The sequence below is a fragment of the Helobdella robusta genome (genome assembly GCF_000326865.2).
Source record: "Helobdella robusta unplaced genomic scaffold HELROscaffold_26, whole genome shotgun sequence".
Classification (NCBI taxonomy): domain Eukaryota; kingdom Metazoa; phylum Annelida; class Clitellata; order Rhynchobdellida; family Glossiphoniidae; genus Helobdella; species Helobdella robusta.
The window spans coordinates 80,367-92,565 of NW_008704349.1; the positions used below are offsets into that span (position 1 = coordinate 80,367).

General features: G+C 31.7%; 2 protein-coding genes across 2 annotated transcripts; one reads left to right on the forward strand and one right to left on the reverse strand.

Moving 5' to 3' along the window:
* Window positions 1-4,269: 4,269 nt before the first annotated feature.
* HELRODRAFT_191851 (hypothetical protein) lies at window positions 4,270-9,770 on the reverse strand. The gene is made up of 15 exons (XM_009019828.1): window positions 9,670-9,770; window positions 9,028-9,208; window positions 8,852-8,899; window positions 8,638-8,759; window positions 8,343-8,457; window positions 7,994-8,062; window positions 7,790-7,864; window positions 7,471-7,658; window positions 7,310-7,383; window positions 6,893-7,149; window positions 6,583-6,668; window positions 6,437-6,503; window positions 6,207-6,328; window positions 5,755-5,870; window positions 4,270-5,465 (listed from the first exon to the last, which is right to left on the reverse strand). Exons 1-15 carry the CDS (start codon window positions 9,708-9,710, stop codon window positions 5,335-5,337), a joined length of 1,692 nt encoding a protein of 563 aa, XP_009018076.1. The 5' UTR covers window positions 9,711-9,770; the 3' UTR covers window positions 4,270-5,334.
* Window positions 9,771-11,430: 1,660 nt separating this feature from the next.
* HELRODRAFT_79801 (hypothetical protein) lies at window positions 11,431-12,199 on the forward strand (the record flags this gene model as incomplete). The annotated part of the gene is made up of 4 exons (XM_009019829.1): window positions 11,431-11,547; window positions 11,668-11,763; window positions 11,892-11,990; window positions 12,089-12,199. 4 exons carry the CDS (start codon window positions 11,431-11,433, stop codon window positions 12,197-12,199), a joined length of 423 nt encoding a protein of 140 aa, XP_009018077.1.

Here is a 12,199-nt window from a genome sequence, read left to right on the forward strand (position 1 = left end):
CAATCCTGCACGATACTACTACTGCTGCTAGCAGAGTATTATTAATTATTACTAATGCTGTTTTTTGGTTAACTACTATACTGATGCTGATGCTACCGTTACTACTTTCTTCACATAAATAGAATACTAATGTACATATTTCTCTGCCTAGAAACTTGTTTGCACGTATATACGATTTTGTATTGAGTGAATGAATGAATATGTATATATATATATAATATATTTATATATAATACGTATATATATAAAATATATATATAGTATGTATATATATATAATATGTATGTATAATGTTTTATTTTGATTTGCTGAGCCCAGGTTAGCCTGCTGGCAATTCAAATGTTTTAAATTTTATATTTATTTATATTTTATATCTATATGTATGTATGTATGTTCGTTTTTGTGTGTGTTCGTGTATTTATGTCCTGTTATACGTATACATAAAAATCTAGAATTGATGTGAGCATGGGTATACGTAATATGTATGTACAGCTCGCAGCATACGAAACGTTAAGAACTAATGAGTGAACAAATATATTGAATAGTTGAATGACTGAATTAATGATTAGTTAAATGAATGAACAAGTATGTAAGCAAATGAGTTACTGAACAAACGAAAATTTCTTCACATCAGCTGAATTTCTGCAGTGTGATGGAGTAGCAACACATTGACATTGAAACAAGCGAGCACGCGCACAAATACACACGCATATAAATATATATTATATTGTATATAGTGTTACACATATAACATTATCTATATATAATGTTCGCCATACAATAATGCCTCTTATCCCGTTCATAAGTGAATTCGTCGTATAATAATAAACTTTGATCGACAGAACAATACGCAAGACACACAAACAAACACCGTTTAAGCTGCTGATGTTATGGCGGTGACGACAGTGGCGGACCCAGACGACTTTGACATGGGGCCAAAATTTGAAAATGTTTTTTGGTAGTGTGGCTGATGACCTTTTTTGTCTATCGTGTTTGTTCAATTTTTGTTCGATTTTACACATAGAACAGTACTTTTTCTGACTGACCTCCCCCCCTTAAATCCGCCACTGGACGACAATGATGACTATGATGATGGTGGCAACGATTTCGGTTATGTTAATAATGATGGTGATGTCTGTGACGCGGCTGTTGGTGATGGAAGTTGTTGAGGGTGGTTGTCATTCAAACGCGTTTTTTAAGAATTTTCATGTGAATTGTTGTTCGTTTGTTATATGCAGTTGTTTTACGTTCGATGAGTTCCTACAATAATTATTACTTCATTCCTAAATTTTAAAATATTGACGACTATGAATGATGATAAATGGTTTCAACTATATCTGTTATAGTGGAGATAACATTGATACTAATAACAATAATAATAATAATATTGATAATGATAATATTATGTACATGTGGTCACCGGGTGAGCCATCCACATATTTTATAAATTATGATAACAATAATAGTAGTAATAAAATTAGGCGTTCGCTGATTGGGTGATGATTATGAATATGTTAATTTATAGTTCACTGATTGACTGGTTTACATGGTTTACAAGTAAATCAGTACATTATACAGATGTGATTGGATGACATTTATGAATATATATGCGTTAATTACAATGATAATACAATTGGAATTGGTTGATACTTATATGATAAATCGCAATAAGACGTTTGTGATTGGTTGGGTAAACTAAATTAATAAGTTATAATTAGAGGTTTGTGATTGTTTATATATAATATATATGTATGTATGTATGTGCACACACACATGCAGATACGTTATTAATCAATAAAAATATATCTAGCTACTATAATGACATTTGATCAAAACTGTTATTATAACTTGTTATTATTGATATTATTAATTTTGTTGAAATTATTGTTATTAATTCGATTAATAAGCAACTTTTATTCTATATTTATATATATAATTACCATTTTTAAAAATATTTTTTCCTAGGTTGTGAGTGGCAGATTCATTTGACTCATTTGAGGCTTTGAAAAATGTTGTTGATCTTTTCAGGACTTGAAGGTCAAAGATTTGTTAGTATTGTTGTTGTTGTTTTTCAGTGTTTTTGTTTGTTTCATCATTTTCCTCTGGGCTTTCGTTTCCATTCATTTCCTTGCCATCGACGTTAAGTTCATTTTTTAATTTCTTCATTCGTTCCCTACCGTATCCCTCGTTAACTTACTTGATTGTTTAGGCGTACGACCTCGATGATGATGAGGAGGAGGAGGAGGAGGTCGACGATGAATGAAATATAATGATAGCGCCATTGCTGAAGGAGGTGACGATGAAGATGATGAAGTTGTTTATTTATCCGTAATCTGCCGTCTGTTCTCGTGATAATGGAAAATTAATTAATTAGTATGCTAATTTAGCAATTATTTAGGTCAAATTTTTAAAATAATTTAACGAAACAAATAAACTCCCAACCCTAACCCTGCAATGAAAAACTGCCAAAAATAGCAACACCTACACCTTACCCTATTAAATTTTTTAAAAAAGAATGAATAATTAACAAATATTTCAACCTCCGCAACCGCCCACCACTGCACCGCCTCACCGCCATCACAAAAACTGGGCTCCAACTGACTATCAATTTTTTCATTTATACTAGAATACACATTCATATATACACGTATATTTATATATATATATTTATACATATAACGTTTATATTTATGTGTGTATATACAGTGCGTGTATATATATATATATATATATATATATATATATATATATACACGTATGTATTTGTGTGTGTGTGGGTTTATATATGATCAGCTGCTTAACGCAACACCAACTACACATGAAAATTCTGATTTTTGAAAGAATAATTTTCAAATACTAGCAGCAACAGTTCGATACTGATTTATATATATGTGTATGTGATATAGACCATAATATTACGTCATAATCATTATTTCAAATATTAAGTTGGAGTCATAAATACAGTTGAAAATTAAAAATATTTAGACTTTTTACCGTCATACACACATACATGCTGTACATACATACATATTGTATGGATATATATGTTTGTGTGTGTATACATACACGCAAGCATATATAGGCGGATGAATACATCTTTATATAGATGACGATGATGTCTAAAGAGCGACGAATGAAATGCAAGGCCAATAAAAACGTACATACTCACATACATTCATGCATACCTACATGCATTTTCTTGATATAATGTTTATAATATGTCAAGGCATACCTCGGCTTATTACTATAGTTATCTTAATTGCTTATGTATGAATATATATATATATATATATATATATATATATGTGTGAGTGTGTTTATGTGATATAGTTTCTATATTTAACATACCCATGCAAACTTGTTTACCATGTAATGTACTCACTCACACATTTGCATGTGATGTTTTATGGCATTAATATGTATTCAGTGTAATAATGTATTCAGTTCATATTAGGGTACTTTTGATATAAGTATCATTATTGTTAGCGTCAGTGTAACATATCATTCATTCACAAGCAATCAGTCCCTCGTAAAACTTTGATTTGGACAAACAATTTGAAGACATCATCAACAAATAAACACTTTGAAATACAAGAAATCGAAATTTTCCACCACATTTTCTTTACATAGCTATGGGGGCAACTCATTATCATAATTCATTCAAATTTATTACAGCTTAAACACTTCGAAATCGCCTCAAACGCTACTGCTTCTGCGACAAATAATGCGTATCAACTGTAAGCTTCTCCCTATTTGCTAGTGAATAAATTGGAAGTAAAATTTCTATTTATATCCACTAATGGGAGGCCTTGAAATTTTTTTAAGCTCCGCCCATCGGGATGATAAAAAGTTTAGGGTTTAAAACTAGCGATGGTGCTTACGTTTTTATTGGTTAATGGATAGAATTGACGAATGTGAGTACGTATGATGCATACACATAAACATATACATACACATAATAAACATATACATAAACATATACATACACATAACGTACATATACACACGCGCACAAACATTTGTGCACACACACACATGCATGCGAACGTACGTACAAACGAACTGCTATTGATTTAGCATTGATATTGTGCGCTAAGTTTGCAGCGCTGTTCGTTGCTTAGCAATCTTCAAGGTTCTTTTTTGAACCATTTCAAAGATAGACTCACTCCTTCCTTGCACATCGTACTCCAGGTTAATAATGACGTAATTGTAATAATAACAACAACAAACAATAATTATCATAACGATAACAATAAAAGATGAAGGCATTGATAACCTAATTTCATTTCCTTCTAAGTGTCATCCATTCAATCTCTAACACTTAACATTTTTGCTGGTTTATGAGGAGTTAGATAAAATTCATACACGCCTCCAATACTTAGCCACAAATACTTAGCCACATACAACATACATAGCCACACATACATGCAAATATGCATTCACAAATACATGCATGCATGCATACATACATTCACACATATAAATATATGATATGGCATGTCAGTTCTGTATTATTTCAAAATGTCTGCATCTATGAGGGCACAAGATCCAAATAAGATTACAAAGATTGAATGTATGATGTCTATATTTCATTTCTGAGTTTCTCTCTCTCTCTCTCTCTCTCTCTCTCTCTCTCTCTCTCTCTCTCTGAGTAAATAACGAATAAATCACAGAATAAAATGAAATATGCTTTTTAAAATGAATATAAAAAATAAGTCAACGTGAATCTCAAATGATTAAATATGTTGAATATATAGAATTTTTAAACAAATAACATATGAAAGTAGTTAAAATAATATCGATGGTGTGTATATAAGTATAAAAATATTTTGATGTGGAAACGTATGCATAAATATGTTTATGTATGTGTGCATGCAAGTGTTTGTGTGTGTGTGTGTGTGTGTGTGTATCGATAAAACTATGAAATTATGCGCTATACAAATGCAATCTCAATCTAATATTATACAAATGTAAAATTCAAGTGAATACTATTTGGCTAATTAGTTCGTAAGTTAATTCAAACATTAACAGATCAACAGTGTTGTCATTCATTCATTTGTTCATCCATTCATTCACTCACTCATTCATTCACTCTTTCTTTCATCTTAAACAATATTCACAAAACAAACTCAATTATAATTAGGAATGAATGTAAGAATGATAGTATTCAAGTGTCACATGATGTTCGAATCATGAAAAAGTTACTAAAATAATAAAGGCAATAATTATAAAAAATATTATTATTTGAAAAGTGAATGAATGAATGAACAAACGAATAAATGAAACAATCGATCATCATTCATTTATTCACTCATTCATCTAATTTTTATTTTTTCAGAACTCCAAAGGATCCTTCATGTAATCATAATCAACACGCGTGCTCAACTCTGATTGGCTCTTGATGGATTGTGGATTGACGAATCTCATGATGTATTGAGGGCTACCTGCTTTGTCATTGGTTCCTGATAAGTAGGAGAAGTTAACAACTTTAAAAATTACATGGTATGATATTTCAACATTAATTACAATAAATTAATTTTCACACAGTCAATTAGTAATCTCAAAATAAATAGAACAGATTGTGTAATAAGTAGCAGTCCATGCCTGTGTAATGCAGCAACTTAGTGCATATGCATGAACTGTGTGCTTGTTGTCTAAGCCTCCCAGAGAGGCTAATAGACGAATGGCAAACAACGAAAATAATAAAAATTAGTTTATTTGAGATAATAATAGCAATAATAATAACCCCACCGGATTTACGGGACCCACCAAAGGGCTGCTGAGCTACGATTGAACCTGTTGATTTGTCGTTGATGTAGAAGTTTCCAGCGCTATACCTCAGGGCTCGCTGGCTTTTCAAAAGAATTTCTCTGTATAATAATAATAATTATTATTATTAATATTATTATAACAATAATTATAATTGGTAAAAGTAATAATATAGACAAGGAATTAGAAATAGGACGATCGTGGTGAATATGGCGATTTTTACATATACTTACGTATATACATATAATATATATATATATATATATATATATATATATATATAATTGATTTTTACGTATACTTACGTATATACATATAATATATATATATATATATATATATATATAATTGGATCTAAAGGAATTGCAACAAAACAGAATTAATAACAGTTATAATAATAATAATAATAAACGAATAAAAAGGTGATATCGACTGACTGATCAGCAATGAAGACAGCTCCAGTCAGAGCGTACTGTGACGTTGAATCGATGAGTTTCAGGATGTCATCGTACTCGTCGTCCTCGTAGGCGTACACAGTCAGGACTGGACCGAATATCTCCTGTTGACGACGATGGCGACTTATGTTGTCATAAACGGATGCACGAGTGATTGGATTGTTAAACGAACGAAAGAACGGAAATGAATGAATAAATCAATCAAAGTCTACCTCATACATCAGTAAATTTTTCGGGTCAGTCGTCTCGATTATGGTTGGCTGTATGTAATATCCAATGCTGTTTGTTATGGATGGATATATGGACGGATGACAGATCAAATGGATGAATGAATGAATGAATGGATGAGCACACGCACCTTTCATCGTAGCCTCCGCCGCAGACGATCTTCAGATTGCCATCTTTCTTAGCCTGATCAATGTAGTTCCTAATCTTCTTGTAAGACTGCAAATAAAAACAGAAACTGTTTAACATCAACAGATTTTTTACTCATCAGAGTTTAATTTATCGTGCTGAGATACAAGCGTCTATAAAAATCTACATTTGCAAAGTACGGGACAAGACGACAGCACGTGAGCGCCAAGCAGCTGACACCAACAACTAAAGTAGGGCAGTCAACAATACCGAAACAGCTACCCACCCACCAACTACCTCACACTGAAACTAACATTCCCATCAATGACAGCGGACAGAAAGTTGCCAACATCCAGGGGCGAGCCCAACCTCAGCCCACTCACGACATCCACCAATCCATCTCTGAACCTCGGCCACAGAGATTTCGGGACGTAGCAACGAGAACAGGCTGAACATTTCTGGCCGGAGTATTCAAATGCGGATCTGATGGTGCTGTTCACTATGTGCTCCAGGCATTCCTGGCTCTGCACGGCCGAACGGTGGATCAGATGGTAGTTTTTGCCACCACATTCTGCCAATCATGTGCGTGCATGCATGCGTGCGTTAAAAAAAGAAAGACAGAAAGAGAGAGAGAGAGAGAGAGAGAGAGAGAAAATTAGCATTCAGTTATTTAATAATTGTCTTGCATTATTGGTACATCTTGGCAGGCTTAATGAAACTAGCATTCTGACCTCCAATGAGTCTGGGGAATGATTTGTAGGTGGATATGTTGTCACCCACGTTTCTCCATATCGCTTCGAAGGTTCTGCGAGAGTTTACTACATTTAGATTACTCACAATTTGATGACGACGAATTAAATATATATCGAAATCAAACAAATCAAACAACGACCTTGAACTTCCGGTAAAATTGACGCCGGCCAAAAAGGGTGATCGAGTTATGACGTCACCGAAAACTGGGCCATCGGAGGGGACGAAATTGATGACGCCAGGTGGCAGGCCCGCCTCCCTCAACAATTTGAAGACGATGTAATTCGACAGGATGGCTGTGTCTGATGGCTTCCATAGCACCACGTTGCCCTTCAAATATCAAATGTCAGGTGTGCAGGAGGGAAGAAAAAACGAAGGAACAAAAAAAAGAGAGGGAGATGGAGGGAGAGAATAAGAATGAAAAAAAATGTCAGCGTTCATCATCATCATCTCATCATCACCATAAAAGCTGGCGCTCCAGCTAAATGACCACCAATGGCAGTAAAGTTGAAAGGAGATATGGAAGCCCAGAAACCCTGAATGAATGGATGAAAAATGTGGATAAACGAGTAAATTAATAAAATGAATAAATGAAGGAATGAATAAATGAATGGATGAATTAAAGTACTCAGAGACGTAGGAAACAAATAAATGAATAATCAAACCTCCATGGCTCTCCATTCTAATCTGTTGACGGCTTTTCCGGCGCTGATTGGCTGCCACTGTCTGGCCTCCTTATATGATTTGCAGAGTGAATGAATGAGTAAACGAATAACGAATGAAAAATGAATCATATACGACCAAATGCATTTAGGGAACCACATGAGACAACAGTGAATAAAAATCAATGAAATTTGCCAATCAATCATCCAATTGATCCAACTCATCCATCATTCACTTGGTCTCTCATTCCTCAGCTCATTCATTTATTTATTCATCTCTTGTTCATTCGCTCACTCACTCCTTCAATCATTTATTTATTCATCGATTCACTCATTCATTTTACTAACTAACATTAGCCCACTTAACATTGAACGAAAAAAAATCGGCCAATTCGCATGCTGCATCGATCTCAGCTTGCACAATGGTCTTACCCTGACCCAACATTGTACTCGCCACGAGGTCAAACCTAAGTTCGAGGTCATTCGTTCATTTTGAAGTCGTTTGAAATTTTTTCTTTATTATTTTATGTTTCAACTTCAATTTTTGCACAGTTTTAACAATGGATCTTATTTTGTGATTTAGGCATGTGGCCATATTTTAACTTGGTAATAGTCATCATCGCCATCATCACTGTCATCATCATAACCTATATTTTCCTCGAATTAGGTCAACAGCTTTGGCAAAAATATTGGCTTTCTCTTCAAATGGTGTCAAGTCCCATCCCCGCAATGCACACTGACTCACATCTATTGCTTTGTTTAACAGTGCCTGGAATCATTTATATTGTTATTTAATATTATTATTTATAATTTTTATATTATATCTGTAATATAATTTGAATCATGTGATGGGATGTGAACCTTATCAGCATAGTAGAATTTGGCCAGCCTACTTTTGTGATCATGAGGCTGAGAGAGAGAAAAATAATTTTTAAACTTATATAATTAGATAAAATATTATTCAATAATTAATTATATAACACAATTTATCTACATTAAGTATTACTACTATAGCTACTAATAACAATGTTATTTACTTTAACTTGATATTTAACAATGTCGGTAGTGTATTCTTTGTCCCCAACAACAATTGGAACTTCATGAATTCCTGAGTTATAATTTTTCAGCTTTTCAATCAGGGAATCCCTTTCTTTGGTACCTTTTTCGTATGAGAGAATCGGTTCATTTGTTGCTTGATAAGTGTAAGAACTATAAAACCTGACATTTTTATTAAAACATTAATAATAATATTTCATTTAATACATTTTTAGTAATTCAAATTCTATTATCAATGCTAAAATGATTCATCCATCTATCTTCTATAATTATCATTTAAAAATTAAATATAATTTTTAAAAATAATAAATAATAGAGGAAGAGAATAAAAACATTTTCCTAGTTTGAATAAATTCACATTTAATTCTTTTTTCTATAAAATAAAATAAAAATTTTATTAATTTTTTATCAAATAATTTTATTTTATTTGCCTAATTTCCGTCCAATAAATAGACGAAAACATCTGCCCCTTGTAAAACTTAACAGGGGCGTATGTATTAACACGAAATTGATAGCAGTAGCTGTCATGTGAACTACGAATTGATCGACTTTCAAGCAAATTTTAAATCTAATCAGACATTGACAAAATATAAAATTGGAAAAATTTTAAACAAAAATGTCACCTCAGTGGTTTTGCAAGAAGAAACTTCTTCATCGATTGCATTTTTTGGCGAATTTGACAATTTTCTAACCGCCCTCCCAAAATTTTAAGGCTAAAAAAAAACTTAGACTAAATGTGGATTTCGAACTTATCTGAATGTAAATTCAACTTGACCAATGAAATCGAAGTATTAAGGTTTTTTAAAATGTTTTCATAAATATATATTGTATATATATATATATATATATATATATATATATATATATATATATAGTCTGTTTGGTTGATTTATGTATATCATGATGTATATATATATATATATATATATATATATATATATATATATATATATATATATATGTATTATATCCACGCATCAGCAGAAGTGTAACAAAATTTAGATTTGACCATAGATTTATATATAAAGTCAAAAATGAATAAATAAATAGCTTGTTTGAGTTCCTCATCGTCATTCATTTTGTGCCCGTTGTTCTGGCCAATGTTATTTCAATTATTAAATTAGAAATTAATTAAATTCTTCTCTTATAATTTCTCTGATTATAAATATATTTTAAATAAATTGCTCCCTATCTTCTCTGCTTGGGGTTAAGTTTAAGACGAACGCAATTTGAGTTTTTCTGAGAGAATTCAAAATAATTTGTGACCACACCACCGCATAGTAAAGTATTACTGCACAGATAGTAAACCATTGCCGGCACATCACTGGCCTCCAAGTGTTAGAATCATCAATTGGAAATTATTTACGCCGTTCACGTTTATTTCGTTAAAAAACGACACAAGCTTAACGTGGTCGAATGAGTAAAAAATAGTGACTAAAGCTCAATCTCAGTAAACCGACCTATGGCTCAAGTATTCACTGTATTTCACAAGATAAATGCAGTTTTTATATTTAAAGTAGCAAAAATAATTTTGAAATACATGATTGGATTTAATTATAAATTTGTTTTAAACACAATAAGTTAAGTAAATATTTCATGTAGCTTGTTTTTTAAAACCCAGGCAATTTCATAAGTGAGCCAATAAGCCAAGCTGTCAAATAGCCCGATCCCGCCTATGGCCGAATCGAATTGTGAATTTAATTAAGAAAGTTGTCCAAAAATTTTCAATAAATTCCTCTACGAAACGTCTTCAAAGTTCTTTTTGTTAGTTTTACGTTAAAAATTTTTTGATTGAATATAATTTAATTCATTTTTTTGAATTATACAGGAATTTTTGATTTTTCAATATTTGCACTACTAAACTAACTCTCTCATCTCACAGCTCTATCCTTCACCAATCCACGATTTCGGCTCAGCGGACAAACAATAAAAATAAATGAACTACAAAATATCGTCAACAAATCGGTTAAGCAGGGAAAATTGACTTTTATTAGTTAAAAATTAGGCAATCATTTTTTGATAAGTTGCAGTTGTTTGTTTCTTGTTTCTAGTCTAACCAGACAAATTTCTGTTGGAGACAGCTTACATCTAACAAGAAAAAACAAGTATGTTAGTGTTTTGTATTGGTTAATATTTATTTATCAAATTTTAGAGTTTTCTTTATTATATCATATTATTATAATTGAAAAAACTACTAACCAAATTATATATTTATTTTAAACATTTAATTTAACATATTAATTTCACATAGTAATTTAAACCTTTTAAAAGTTCAAAATGATTTTTATTGAAAGAATAAAAATTAAAATATTTGATTCCAGGACTTTCAAAGGAAAAAAACAGTTAAAAAATTGTCATAATCCATCTATTATATATTATAAATCATGGGTTTGGCAGCCAGCAAGCAAGAAGCATTTTGGGAGGCATGTGGATTTGGGGACAAGTTGAAAGTTAAGAAGTATATTGCGGAAGGAATCGATGTTAACTGGGTCTCTTACACTGTTAGTGGGCCATTAATTTTTTATTGATTTAATTATTGATGTTGATTTGTTAATTTATTAAAACGAATTTAGATTTATTTGGCATAAGTGAATTTATTAATTTTCATGACTCACAATCAGCATAACTCCTGCGCCATACATGTAGCTTCACAAGGAAAGATTGAAATAGTGCAGATGCTACTGGATGCTAGATGCAACATTGATGCTAAAGATGATGTTAGTAGTAATTTTGTACCAAAAAAATTTTTAAACACAAAAAATACATATACATATAAATCTCTAGCAAATCAAGAACCTCTGGTTCCTACATTAGTGAATTAGGAAAAATTACTTTTTTTCTACAGAGGGGCAATTTGGCTCTCCACCATGCAGCTATGAAGGGACATGCTGATATTATCGAATTGTTAATTAAAGCTGGATCTGATATTAACTGCCAAGATAAAGTAATATTTATATTAAAGTAATATTTATATAAAGTAAAATAATTTTTTTTAGATTCAATCTTATTTATTATTCTTGATTTTTATTTACTGTCTTTCAGAATGGCTGGACTGCCCTCATAAATGCTGCCTACTTTTGTCAGTTGGATGCTGTTAAAATGCTTTTGAAGTACAATTGTTCTGTTACTTTACAGAATCAGGTTTTTGTTTAA